General features: G+C 29.4%; 3 protein-coding genes and 1 pseudogene across 4 annotated transcripts; 3 read left to right on the forward strand and 1 right to left on the reverse strand.

Moving 5' to 3' along the window:
• The first annotated feature begins 431 nt into the window (after positions 1–431).
• Positions 432–1259, forward strand: LOC104711864 (beta-galactosidase 15-like). Its single transcript, XM_010428636.3, has 2 exons — positions 432–849; positions 925–1259. The coding sequence occupies exons 1-2, from the start codon at positions 472–474 to the stop codon at positions 1036–1038; spliced, it is 492 nt and encodes a 163-aa protein (XP_010426938.2). The 5' UTR covers positions 432–471; the 3' UTR covers positions 1039–1259.
• Positions 1260–2571: 1312 nt separating this feature from the next.
• On the forward strand, positions 2572–3286 carry LOC147938972 (beta-galactosidase 9-like). The gene is made up of 2 exons (XM_087463988.1): positions 2572–3002; positions 3088–3286. Exons 1-2 carry the CDS (start codon positions 2637–2639, stop codon positions 3217–3219), a joined length of 498 nt encoding a protein of 165 aa, XP_087320114.1. The 5' UTR covers positions 2572–2636; the 3' UTR covers positions 3220–3286.
• A 2944-nt stretch (positions 3287–6230) lies between these two features.
• LOC147938973 (myb-related protein 1-like) lies at positions 6231–8517 on the reverse strand (annotated as a pseudogene). The gene is made up of 6 exons (XR_015567233.1): positions 8376–8517; positions 8095–8170; positions 7934–7970; positions 7711–7804; positions 7561–7618; positions 6231–7447 (listed from the first exon to the last, which is right to left on the reverse strand). The product of XR_015567233.1 is annotated as a myb-related protein 1-like (transcript).
• A 1560-nt stretch (positions 8518–10077) lies between these two features.
• LOC104715618 (beta-galactosidase-like) lies at positions 10078–10864 on the forward strand. Its single transcript, XM_010433010.2, has 2 exons — positions 10078–10522; positions 10609–10864. The coding sequence occupies exons 1-2, from the start codon at positions 10187–10189 to the stop codon at positions 10720–10722; spliced, it is 450 nt and encodes a 149-aa protein (XP_010431312.1). The 5' UTR covers positions 10078–10186; the 3' UTR covers positions 10723–10864.
• The last annotated feature ends 2079 nt before the right edge of the window (positions 10865–12943 follow it).

The following is a 12943-nucleotide window of genomic DNA, read 5'->3' on the forward strand; positions in this document are numbered from 1 at the left end:
TGACGTACGTTTTCACTTAAACTCCTAATTTAGGGTTTCAATGACAAAATAACGTCAATCAAAGTTCTTTTAGTTTAAAAATAAATAGTTATAATGGCATAATTTTTTCAATCAACAGAAAAACATTAATTATGGATCATGTAGTTTTGCTGAAAATGTATTTTCAGCAAAATAGAAAATAAATTTCTAACATGAGAGAGTTTAACCGGTTTCAGAAATCATTGAAAGTATATTTTCTACTTTTTGCTATTGTAAATGCAAACCTATTATTAAGTAATCGTAGAAAAGTCAAAGGAATTGTCATTCACTAACTCCTCCGCAAGCCAAGAAGAAGGGGTACAGAAAATCAAGTGAAAACTCTAAGACCACGTCCACAACCACAGCACGAATCCACCTCTCATATAAACTTTCATTATTATTTAAAGAAAATAATTATCCATAATTCATAGCCTACACTCTTTTTGATCATTTATGAGAACACTAGGGGAAAAAATGGGAACCTCACATTGCCGTCGTCTTCATGGCTTTATTTTGCTTCTTGCTATGTTTCTATCCTCTGTGTTTAGTCTAGCTTCAAAGATGGACGACGTTTCTTTTCATGGTGACCGGCAACGTAGTCTCTCTGGCTCCAATGATTCCTCTCTTAGTGAGTCTGGGGGATCATATACAATGTGCGCGACTCATAGAGAGGCTAAGGATGGTGAACCAATGCCATTGGATTTTGATTGTGAAAAAGGGTATGTTATTTCAAAAATCACTTTCGCCGACTATGGCCAAGCCACTGGTAGCTGTGGGAAATTTAAACGTGGTAATTGTGGAGCAAGCAATACCTTAAATATCGTCAGAAAGGTAAATAAAATCAATCAACATATAAGTCTATTCCAAATTGTGTTCTTATTCTTATCGTTTTTTTTTTGGGTGCAGAAATGTCTAAGGAAAGAGAAGTGTAAGTTGTTTGTTCCGGACAAGATTTTTGGTCCGACTCACTGCAAGGGACCTCTCAGACTAGTTATTGATGCTACTTGTGCGAAAGCTTAGTTTTTGGTTTCGTACTTAACTCGTTTCGTTTCAGATTCCAAAGGTTGAACTCCTTCCCGAGTTAAACATTTTAGTACTTTTTGCTTGAGTTTAGTCCAAAGTCCTTTGTAATTTTTTTTTCTTCTCTAATTTTGATAAAGCAAAATTTTCTTATATAATAAAGCGAAATTTTTTGTACACCCATATTTTAAGAATATTGACATATAGGCACTCTTCCTTTTGACATTTGTTATTTTTTAAATTAAATTAATTTGTTTTTGTTAATTTCAACTATAAAAAAAAAAAATTAAACTCAGATACACTATTATTCATCTTTTATAAATTTATATTAAAAATGTATATAAGTGAGTTCATTTCAGCATTTTATTTTAAATATCAAACTTAAATTCATATATCATAAAACGTTGTAATTTAAATTTATATATTGTTTTAATTATATTTTAAAACATAAGAAGAATCCAAAAAATCAAATATTTAAAATACACGACATCATTATCAATGCAATATTAGATTTATTGCTAAAACGGTAACAAATCTAAAACGGTTTAACAAATACATAAGTTCATCGTCTAATATGATAAATTCACATTTTTACATATATATTTTAATATAAAAAAGTAAATTAAAAAAAGAATAATTAAAATTTATATAAATATAAGCAAAACATAAGTAAAATATTTTGATGTACACAAAATAATTCAAATAATAGTAACATGTTAGTTTATGTTATTTTTTCAAAATCAGTAGCGATTATGTAACAACCCAAACGCCTGAACTACAGCCTGGTATATATATACGTGAGTTCATAACTTTATTTTCTGCACACGAGTTTTTGATATTATTAAAGAGTGATCAGTAGGGAGTAGTTTAGTTCTTTTCGCTCTGTTATTCTCTTAAAAACAACAAATTCAAGATACTATTGGTTAAGACTTAAAATACAAGATACAAGCGTCGTTACAATTCAGGTAGCTGTGTAGCCAAAACATTATTTTTACTTGAGTATTACAAGCGTCGACGCATATTTTTTGCAACATTAGGGAGGATATATGTGTTATCTTTGGTATATATATATGTCATGACTCACCATACATTCTATCTAGCTGAATTGTTGAACTCCGTTGTAAGTTGTAACTACAGTCGTCGAGTGCAAATGGAAACACTCAAATGAAACTGTTAATAAACGTAAAATATCCAAAGAAGAATATACTAATTGGTTTTCCGGTCTTTCAATAAAGTTAACTAGCAGAGACGAAATTCTAATGATCACTGGAATTGTGAAACCGGTTAAGCTATATAATAAGGTCTTGGGGAAATTTTTTCTACTGTAAATGCAAAGTAATTGAATAGTAAGAAGTGCCATTCACCAACACCTCCGATCGAATGCCAAATTTAGAACAAAATTTAAACAACAAATTGATAGAAAACTTCGCAGCTACATCCGCAAACAAACTCGCATCTCCAAGAACCATATAACTATTCCATTGTAAATCAAAATTAAAACATTACATATTTATATTTAACTACCATCCTTAAGTTAGTAGCTATCTTATAGCATTTTCATTGTCTTTCTGATAAGGGAACCAAAAACTAGAATAAAAATGGAAACTACAAATTGTCTCCCTCGTCATGGCTTAATCATTTTGCTTTTTGTTACGTTCGTTTCTTATGTGTCTTGTTTTGATTCAAAGATCAACGGTTCTAATATTAATGCAAGAGACATCAGAATCCATCGTTATAGGAAACGTGTTCTCTCCAGTTCCAAATCTGGAGGATCTCAACCGCATCAACGGCCACTGTGCTTTGCGAAATCGGCGCCTAGAGACATGGTGCCCATCTTTTGTGGTGGAGGATATGTTCTCTCTGATGTAAAATTTGCCGACTATGGCCAACCCACGGGCGACTGTGAAACAACGTTTAAACGTGGAAACTGCGGTGCACCCGCTACTTTGAGGCTCGTCAAAAAGGTTTAATCTAAACATATTTGATTATCTCTTTGAATGAAGTAATTGTACGTACTCCATATCTTATTATTATTCTTATTTTATGCAGAATTGTCTTGGAAAAGAAGAATGTTATCTTCCACTGTCAGACGAGATGTTTGGTCCGACCCATTGTAAGGGACCTGTTAGATTCGCTTTTTCCGGTTCTTGTAAGAAGGAAAAAAGTAACTTAAACGATTAGTGATTCTTATAACAAATTTGTCTTTTAGCTCTTAAAAAAAATTAATTAATTATGTTGTTGATTATCATCTTTATGATTTTTTTGAGAAGTAAGACCTTTTATAGAGTGCATCTTTATGTTGCTAATTTAGGCAATCCATGGAATCAGGCTCGTGTTTCCTATGTGCCTATTTGACTGGACTTTTTTCCTCTCCGATTATGCATAAGAAAGAGTGTTATATTAAAATATGCTATAGTCAAATCCATCTATGAAAAGATATACCAGCCAACAAGTAACCTCCGTCGGAACTACATCTACATGTACCCTAGTGTTTTTGTGTAAGAGGGACTACAGATAACTTAATTGGCAATTTATATTAATTGTATTAATGTCGTTATTGAAATGCAAATCCGCATAATTCTACATTTTTAAAAAGATGTATATATAAGTTGTTTTGATATTGAGGAAACTGAAGTAAAAGAATGCAAAATTTACATATTAACATGAAAGGACGATTACTACTTCGTCTCTAATAAAGGCTAAACCACATCCATATTGCTAATTTTATGACTTTCAAGCCTAATTGAAACTGCATATAAATTCTTGGGATGAAAATTATGAACAGTAGTAATGAGTTTTGTTAGAGATGTTTAGCTTCCGATCTAAGAATTCTATAATTTGTTAATTAGGTAAATGATCTATACATACTTCCTCGGATACTTCAGGCAAAAAAAAGATGTGGCAATTTTCGGAATTTAATTAGGGTTAAAGTGCTGAAAATACACATAAGAGAACGGAAACTCGCCGATATCTATTTATACTAATATTTTTGCAGCAGTTTTTGCTCAAAATTTTTTTTTGAAAAGTTTTAATGTCATTTAATGCTTAATATTCATATCCAGACAAGTTTTCTCTCTACTATCCTTATAACCAAACACAATTAAAATATTTTAAATATCCATATATTTAATGTTCTATAATAGATATTTAGATGATTTATTCCAGATTAAAAAAATTATTCTTTTATCATCACTTTTTGATTTTAAATTTCAAATATAGTGAATCATCATATAATACATAAAGTTAATAAAAAATATATATTTTTCCTACATATATTATGATTTGAATTTTTTTAAAACAAACATATATTACTCAATTAATATAAAAACGTTGTGTTCAACATACATATATAGTAATTTTTCTTATATAATAAATTATAAAATTTTAAGAAGTTTATAATTTATCACCGATATATCTAAACTTAATAAAAAGTTTTAAATTATGAATATTTTTAAACATATTAAATTTTCAAAATAATATAAACGAGTTATATTACATGACGGGTTATATGACATTACAGGATTGAACTGATAATACTAAAAAATAAACTATCATTAATATGATATTTCAATATGGGTTAAGTCTTCATCTTACTATTTTAACAACACCAATATAAAATATGTCGAATTAAAATAAATTAATTAAAATTGTATTAAATAAAAATTATTGTGCGGTATACCACGGATTATATACTAAATACTATAATTAACAAAATAATATATTAGCAAAATTAGTATTAAAATAATAAATTAACAAAAAAATTAGAAAAAAAACCTTACTCCGCAGTGTACCGCGGGTCATAATCTAGTATATATATATATAAAGTTAGATTTTCTCTCTTCTCATTCTTCCACCTCATCAATTTTTATTTTTCATTTTAATAAATTAATTAAAATCATCAAAGAACATAAAGTGTAAAGTTAATGCATCAATTTATTCACTTATTTGTGTAATATTTTTATTATTAAGAGAAATGTAAAAGGTTACTTAAAATAAAATATATTAAAGAAAAATTATTATGAACATCACATACCAAAAAAAAATAGTGAAAAATACTAAGAAGGAATTTGAAAAAGCTATTTGTAATAAAAAAATAATTACAATAGTAGTGGTAGATTGTAGAACTTTAATTAAAATTTAAAAAGAATTCTATTTTTGGACAAATACACATATTTAAAAGTTAGAGTAATCTTATAAGTTTGTAGATTTAGGAGAATCAAAATAAAGAACATTATATATACCATAATAGTCTATACACATTTTAAAGTAAAAAAATTATATATGTGAACATAATTTTTCTTTTGTCAAACAGTTAACATCAAATATAATATTTGATGTTATAATATAATATTTATGGATTAAAACGAGTCCAGTTAGGAGTTTTATTACTAGGAATCAAAACTTATGTGTAGTATATAACACTGTTAAATAAACTTTGCAACAAAAAGTGGGTATATTCTCTAAAAAAATTTACGTACGTTAGTAAGTAATAATCACTCAACCGATAAAGAAAATATATTGGAAGTATACAAATAGTTATGATATGTTTTCATAATCAATATATTATCTCAACATACTATAAGTGAGATAATTGAATGTGAAAAGAGAGGGGATACAAGAGATGACGAATGTATACTAAAAAATAAAGAAAGAATAAATTGTGAACAAAAATAGATAAGTTATATATCACTTAATAAAATAAATTTAACATCTATATAGATTTATATTTTTATACTGAATAATTATAATTATATTCAATAGTTTGTATTAATAATAAAAAAAATTATAGTCCCGCACGTTGATCTAGTAATGTATAAACCAAAGCGGTAACAATCAGAGAAGTCTTGGCCATAAAACCAGAAAATAATGACAGTGTTATTTTTTTATTAACAGGAAATAGATGGTTAGGCAATTGAAATATTTTTTCAAGGTATAGATTGTTGTTTTGACCACCAGTACTAGTTTTATTTTATAAAAGTAAAAATGTAAAATAAAGTAATAAACTTAAATTTTGAAAAGATAAATAATATAATTTAAGAGTAAATTGCTGAAATATCTTATATATTCCAATAAAGAGAGGATAAGAAATTTTGTCCAGCCAATAAGATAAAATATCAATTCCTAATTACAGTTACATGATATAAAGAAGTTTTTTTTCTTTGTTAAAAAATATTATACAAGAAGGAATTGTCCAAACAAATATATATATATATATTTTATTATATAAAGAAGGAAAATATATTTCTTGTTTTAGTCAAACAGGAAAATACATTTCTTTAAACAATTAACAATATAACTATAAAAATATTAAGTCTTTTTTTGTCAACTGATTTTTATTTATTATTGATAGAAGCCTATCACCCAAATCATTCTACAAACAGTATCCAGTGGACTTTGAAGAAATTAAAGCCCACAAAATAGATCCAAGATTGAACCCTCCGAGAAGGGAAAAGAGAGAGGAAAACCAACTCTTCAGCTCACATGACACATCAAACGGAAAAGACATGTGTTGATTACACATCCTTTGCTGCATAAGACTCGACTTCCGATGAATTTTAGATCCTCGCCGAAAAAACCAAACTCCGAGCAATCGAATCTTCTGTTGATCACCGGTGATAACAATCACAGATCACCAAACTGAACTATCGACGACCGATTACTTGCCCAATTGAATCTCTAGTTCCTTAACCACAACTACGAAACGGTAATCATAACAAGCAAAAGAAATGAGCTTTTAATCAGGAACCTGACACTATCAAAACCAGAACTGTCTTAAACCAAGAAGATCGGCGTAGAGATATGATAATAGAACTTTCTTCAACACCGGAAAAATCTGGTCATTATTAAAAAGAAAACAAACCATCGGATAAAAACAGAAAGATCCGAGATGTACGGCTGAAAAACACAGCTTGTAAAAACAAGAACTGGCCAACGTCTGTTGAGATAACCAAACACTGCCAGACAAAAACCGGCCACCACCACTGAAAAAACTAGTGATGCCGGGCAAGAGAACCGATAATGATGCTAAGCAAACACTTTGTACCATTCAAAAGCTTATACAGTAATTGGTTTGAAACTAGTTAATGAATAATTGGTTTGAAACTACTACAGTATATTGTTTCCTTGAAACTTGCAATATAGAAATATTGATTAAACAGAATTGTTTTATAAAATAATCTTTCACCCAAATAAGGGAAGAAAATTACCATAACATATTTTCAAATTTTTATTTCTTATCCCATATAAGCATTATATAAATAGGGAGCTAGCATAGAAGAAAAAAAAAATAGAAACCAAAGTCTTCTTAGTATTTGAGACCAAGAGTGAGTTCAAGAGACATGTCTTCTTCACCATTTGCACCATCCCCAGCAGCAATAACATTATTGTCTCTGTTTTCATTTTCTGCCACCTGCCAAAAAATATACATATATCTAATTCATATGCATCGAATCTATAAGCGGATGAAAATGAATACTTTATAAGGTAAGAAATGCAAAAAGAAAAAAAAGAAGGAAAATTTACCCTTGAAGATTGATAGAGAGACTTGCAAGATACTTCCATTGGGGTTACCTTCTTAGTACTATCCAATTGTAGCATAGAGGAAATTGAAAAAGATAATTAACTACCAAACTACCAAAAAATAATGATTATGCAATAACCTAATTTAATTACTTTTGATGATTTTGGATAGCATCTGGAATACTTTCATAGATCATAAGGTACTGTTGAGACTGCATCTGATTCATTTTCCGTATCATTCTCCTTTCTGCATAAAAAGAACATAATAAACTCACTATGCACTATGTTGAACATCAATGCATGTATTACCGTATGCAAAGTTACAACACTAACATATTTATTTAACTTTAAATGAAAGTGTATGATAGTTATTTACCTTTCACAGATACTCCTTCCTTCTTGTTCCTATACATCTATTGAAAGTAACACATATATTTGATTAAGTACATTAATGCATATATATATATAGCTATTCTATGGATACATCATACATATCATGTATAGCTAGTTAATAATGTGTGTATGAATCATAAGGACCTGGAGATGGCTTTTAACTTGTGATAAAGTAAGGTCGCTTTCACCCATATAGTCAAAATTTTCTTAGGTGTTGCCGCTGCAATTAAGAATATTAACTATAATGAATTTAAAAATGATACATAAGGAGAAATTTGATTATGGATAAGATATAATCATCGAAAAAACTGAGAGGGGAGGTATCTTAATGAAAGAGACAGTTGATTTCAATGACAAAATTTTGGGTTACTCTGTTTTACTACAGAGGAATCGACTTTGTTTTAGGTTTAAAGAAATTCGCTTACTCTTTTCGCCACCGAAAAATTCAACAGCTTGAACAAAAAGGTCATGACGATCGTCAGTCCAGTGCATACGCGACATTGTTGACCTATTGTAAGATCTAACGATCGCGTCTCTCATCAGTTTTTTTCTCCGGCTAAAACCTTAGTTAACTTTATGTTTTGTTTATAGGATGTACCGTATATTTATAGAATATTGTTATGATTAAAATATTTATATATAATTCCAAAAATTAACATAAGAAAAAGAAATTCAATGCTTATTATTTTTTAGTTGTCACTTGTAATTTCTTATTTAATTATTTCTCCAAACAAGGAAACACAAAATTGTACATTTGCTTAAAGATATATTTTCTAACAACTGTGAGTTTTCTTTTATCTAATAATAATAATAGGTATGAAAGGATTTATAATTTTCAAATCAACATTAATATTATCAGATTTATCTTCTTTTTATATTCTAATATAGATATCTTTTTATGTAATAATGTTTTTATATTCAGAACTCATTTATGGCATAAGCCTTGTTGCTTATTATCATTATTTTGAACAAATGATATTAATAATTTTAAAACCATCCAAAAAAAATAACACACACAATATATATATTGATTTTAATTAGAACTTTCATACTGAAACGATCGATCCATTTTTTTGATTTTAATAGTATAATATTAAATTAGCGATCTCATACTCACTAATATTCTAACTCCAATCAAACCAAACATAAACCAATCTCATTAATAAACGAATAAACAATACCAATAACCATCAACTCAATAATATCAAGAAGCAATAAACCAACATCCTAACATCATTCTAATGACCCATTCTAGCAGCCTAATGGAAACTAGATAATACATCAACGAGCTGTTAAAATATCTTCCTCTTCATCGTCTTATTACGCGATCACACTTTGCCTTTACCTGCACCATAAACAACAGTTGAGATGTATGAGTATTAATACAAATACTCAGTGAGACAATCCTCCCATCTACTCGGCTATACACACAATCAATTGAGATCTCCAATCAACAAACAACAAGTAATACAATCAAACCAGACAACAAACAAAGATCAGCCGCTGCTGAAGAATGGTGTCGACCGACACCCTCCTAGTGTCGATCGACACTGACACTTGACGATGGTTGGTGTCGACAGACACCCTCCTGCTGTCGATCGCCACTCGTAATCTAGTATTGATCGACACCTGCTCGACATCTTCAAAAATTCTAGTTGTCTATATAAAGGAATAATGTTCAACTAGCCAAAGAAAATTTAGAGAAAAGCATACAAGATGAAAAAATCCCTACAACTTAATGTTGGTGTACAAAACCTTATATTTGTAAACAAGAAGATCAATCTTCATGTTCACACCGAACCCTTCCTAACAAAAAGGTTATGTAAGAATTAATACATATAGATAACTATAATATTACGAACAATTGGCGGAGACAAGAGCCTGACGATCCATGGAATGTGAGACCAATTAGACTATCTTTTTTAAGGAAAGCAATTGAAATAATATCTTCTGGAAATGCAAATTTGTTATTTAGTAACCGCGAAAAAGTCAGAATGAATGTCCTTCACAACACCTCCGAAAGCCAAGATGTATGAAAAGTGAAAAAAAAAAAAAAAAAAAAAAGAGAATACAAATGAATTAGAACATAGCTAATAGGAAAAATTGATAGTAAACTTCGCAGCAACATCCGCACATATATACATTCTGAAAACACTAACTATATATAACTAAATACACACGTAAGTAGTCTGCTTAGCATTTTAATGATACCTCCTGATCTGTAATAGAGCCAAAAATGGAAATTTCACGTTATTTTCCTCGTCATGGCTTCATCATGTTGCTTCTTGTTATGTTTCTTTCATCTGTTTCTAATCTTGCTTCAAAAATCAACGGGTCTTTTGATGAAAGAGGCACTAATTCTAAAGGATCTCCTCCACGGGGAAAAGAATATTCTTTCTGCGGGTTGAATAACCCGTCTGAAGATGGTATCATATTTTCACCTAAATGCGATAAAGGATATGTTTTTTCGCAGATCAAATTCGCCGACTATGGTCAGCCCACTGGTTCATCATGTGAAACGCTTAAACGTGGAAATTGCGGTGCGCCCGCTACTTTGAGACTCGTCAAAGAGGTTGTTAACAAAGTTACTCAGCAATTGTAATCTGTTTGACGATAATTCTTTCTTATTGATTGTTATTTTTTTTCTTATTCACGCAGAATTGTCTTGGAAAAGAACGGTGTAGGATTTATATTACAGACGAGATGTTTGGTCCAACACATTGTAAAGGACTTGTTAACTTCGTCTTTTCTGCTATTTGTAAAAAAACTTAAGGCTTTCTTAATTATTTCCTACGTTAATTAAGAGAATGTTATTCTTATTGTAACGTTTTTTTTCTCATGTTGTTGATTTACGTAACCCACCGAATTAGGCTTTTGTTTCCTATTTCAAGATTTGAGAGAAAATTTTAGACCTCCCGTGATGAGCATGCTAACTCAATTAATTATGCAGCTTTCCCTAGTTTCCACTAGGCCTGAGCATTTTATCCCAACCCAAATCCCGAACCCGACCTGAAGTAGATGGTTCGGTTCGGGTTCGGATATTGTATAAAACCCGATCGGGTTTAGTACCTTTGAGGTTCGGATACCCGAACCGAATGCCCATCCAAACTAACCCGAATTAAGTGTAAAAATATGCATCTTAAAGGATTTGAGCCCATGACCTTGAGCAATTAAGGGTGCATCTTCAACCATTTTGCCATTTTAGTTTCTGATTTAAGATGAAATGTTAAATATATATATATACTAGAAAGTAGCCTACGCGATGCATGGGTTATGTATACATTATTAATTTGAAATAAAGAATCAAATTTCTATTTAATTGTATATGAAATGTACATATAATTGTTAATATATGTCTTAAAAATTAATTTTCATAATATTACGGTTTAGCTATAATATTTTAATATATAATTGTTATATGATGCTTCGTAAAAGAGTCATTTTAAGATAGAGAAAATTAAAAATGTAAATTACACAGAATTGTTGAAAATATTTAGACAATATGTTACTATAATAATAGGACCATTGTTTTAGTTACCGCAAAATCAATTTAATTTTGTATTTTCGTTAAGTAATTAAGATAAATTATATTTTTTTACATTTTTTTTGAAAAAAAACTGATAAGTAGTCTAAAAAGAAAATTGTAAGACCTTACTATATAATTAATTTGATAGACAATTTAATGTTGTTCTATATATTAATTTTACTTTCATCATATAAAAGTAATACTTAACAACAAATAATTTTAAAAGAAATACCCTCTCTTGTAATCCATTTTCAATAATATCCTTATACATATATAAAATAACTAAATTATAAACCTTAAACTTCAAATATTAAGAGGGGGTTATTGGTTCTATGATTTTAATGGATTTGGATATCCAGACAAAAATCATGGGTTATTCAATCATTGATCTTAAAATACTTATCAAATAAACATACTATACATTATCTCTTCATCACTCTTGAATGAACTTGCCTTAACTTTTTTTTTGTTTTGTTTTGTGAATGATTTCATAAGTATTGATGTACCATTTTTTCTATTGCTTACTTTTTTTATGACTCACCTCTGTATAATTAACTTTTATTTTGCTCGGTCCAAATATTTGAAGTGCCTTTGATATGCCTCCATTGTCATGGATAGTGATTCTCCACAATCCAGCCTGGCCAATATTATAATATGAAACAAAATCTCTTTCATCCAACAAAATGAAAACGTTGCCAGAAATCATAATTCGGCCTTCTTTCCATTTATCATTGAAAATTTTAAACACTATATTAGTTTAAAAATTATGTAGGACTGCATTAAATGGTTATATTAGACAATACTCCCTCTGTTCCTGATTAATCCATATTTTAGGATTTTCAAACATATTAGAAACTGACTTTAGTCGCATTATTTTTTTTCGATTAACAAATTTCAACCAACAATTTTCAGTTTCTTTTTTGAAGTTTACAATTTGTCATTAATTACTTATTAAAAATATATAGAAAACCTAAAATTTGTTTTTTGTGCAACATTTTTGTTCTCTAGAAAATGGATTAATAAGGAATGGATGGAGTAGATTTTAGTGAGAAAAACATATTGTTTAATAGGACAAAATTATTTTACAAAATGTACCTTGTCAATGCATCTATGTAAGTATTCTACCAAAAATAAAATGCGTCTACGTAACTGTAAAAGTTGAAAAAGACTTGGCCATGTTTTTCACTCTTTTTCGTATATGTGAAACACAGAACACATGAAATATATCTTGATTATGGAGAAAAAGAGTAAATATATTTTGATTAATTATAAGGACCCCTTGCTAGACATCAAACCTCTGTTTGATCATCGAGGATTGGAGAAGAGTACCATCATATCAAGAAACTTGACGATCTGTTTTCTTCTTGCAGCGATGATGATACGTTAGAGCAGGTCTATAATTTGAGAGTAAATTTGAGTCCAAGTATTTAAGTAAATGTCTACATATGGCTATATATACGTACACTA

The sequence above is a fragment of the Camelina sativa genome, chromosome 9, assembly GCF_030686135.1.
Source record: "Camelina sativa cultivar CO46 ecotype springtype chromosome 9, ASM3068613v1".
Taxonomy (NCBI): Eukaryota; Viridiplantae; Streptophyta; class Magnoliopsida; order Brassicales; family Brassicaceae; genus Camelina; species Camelina sativa.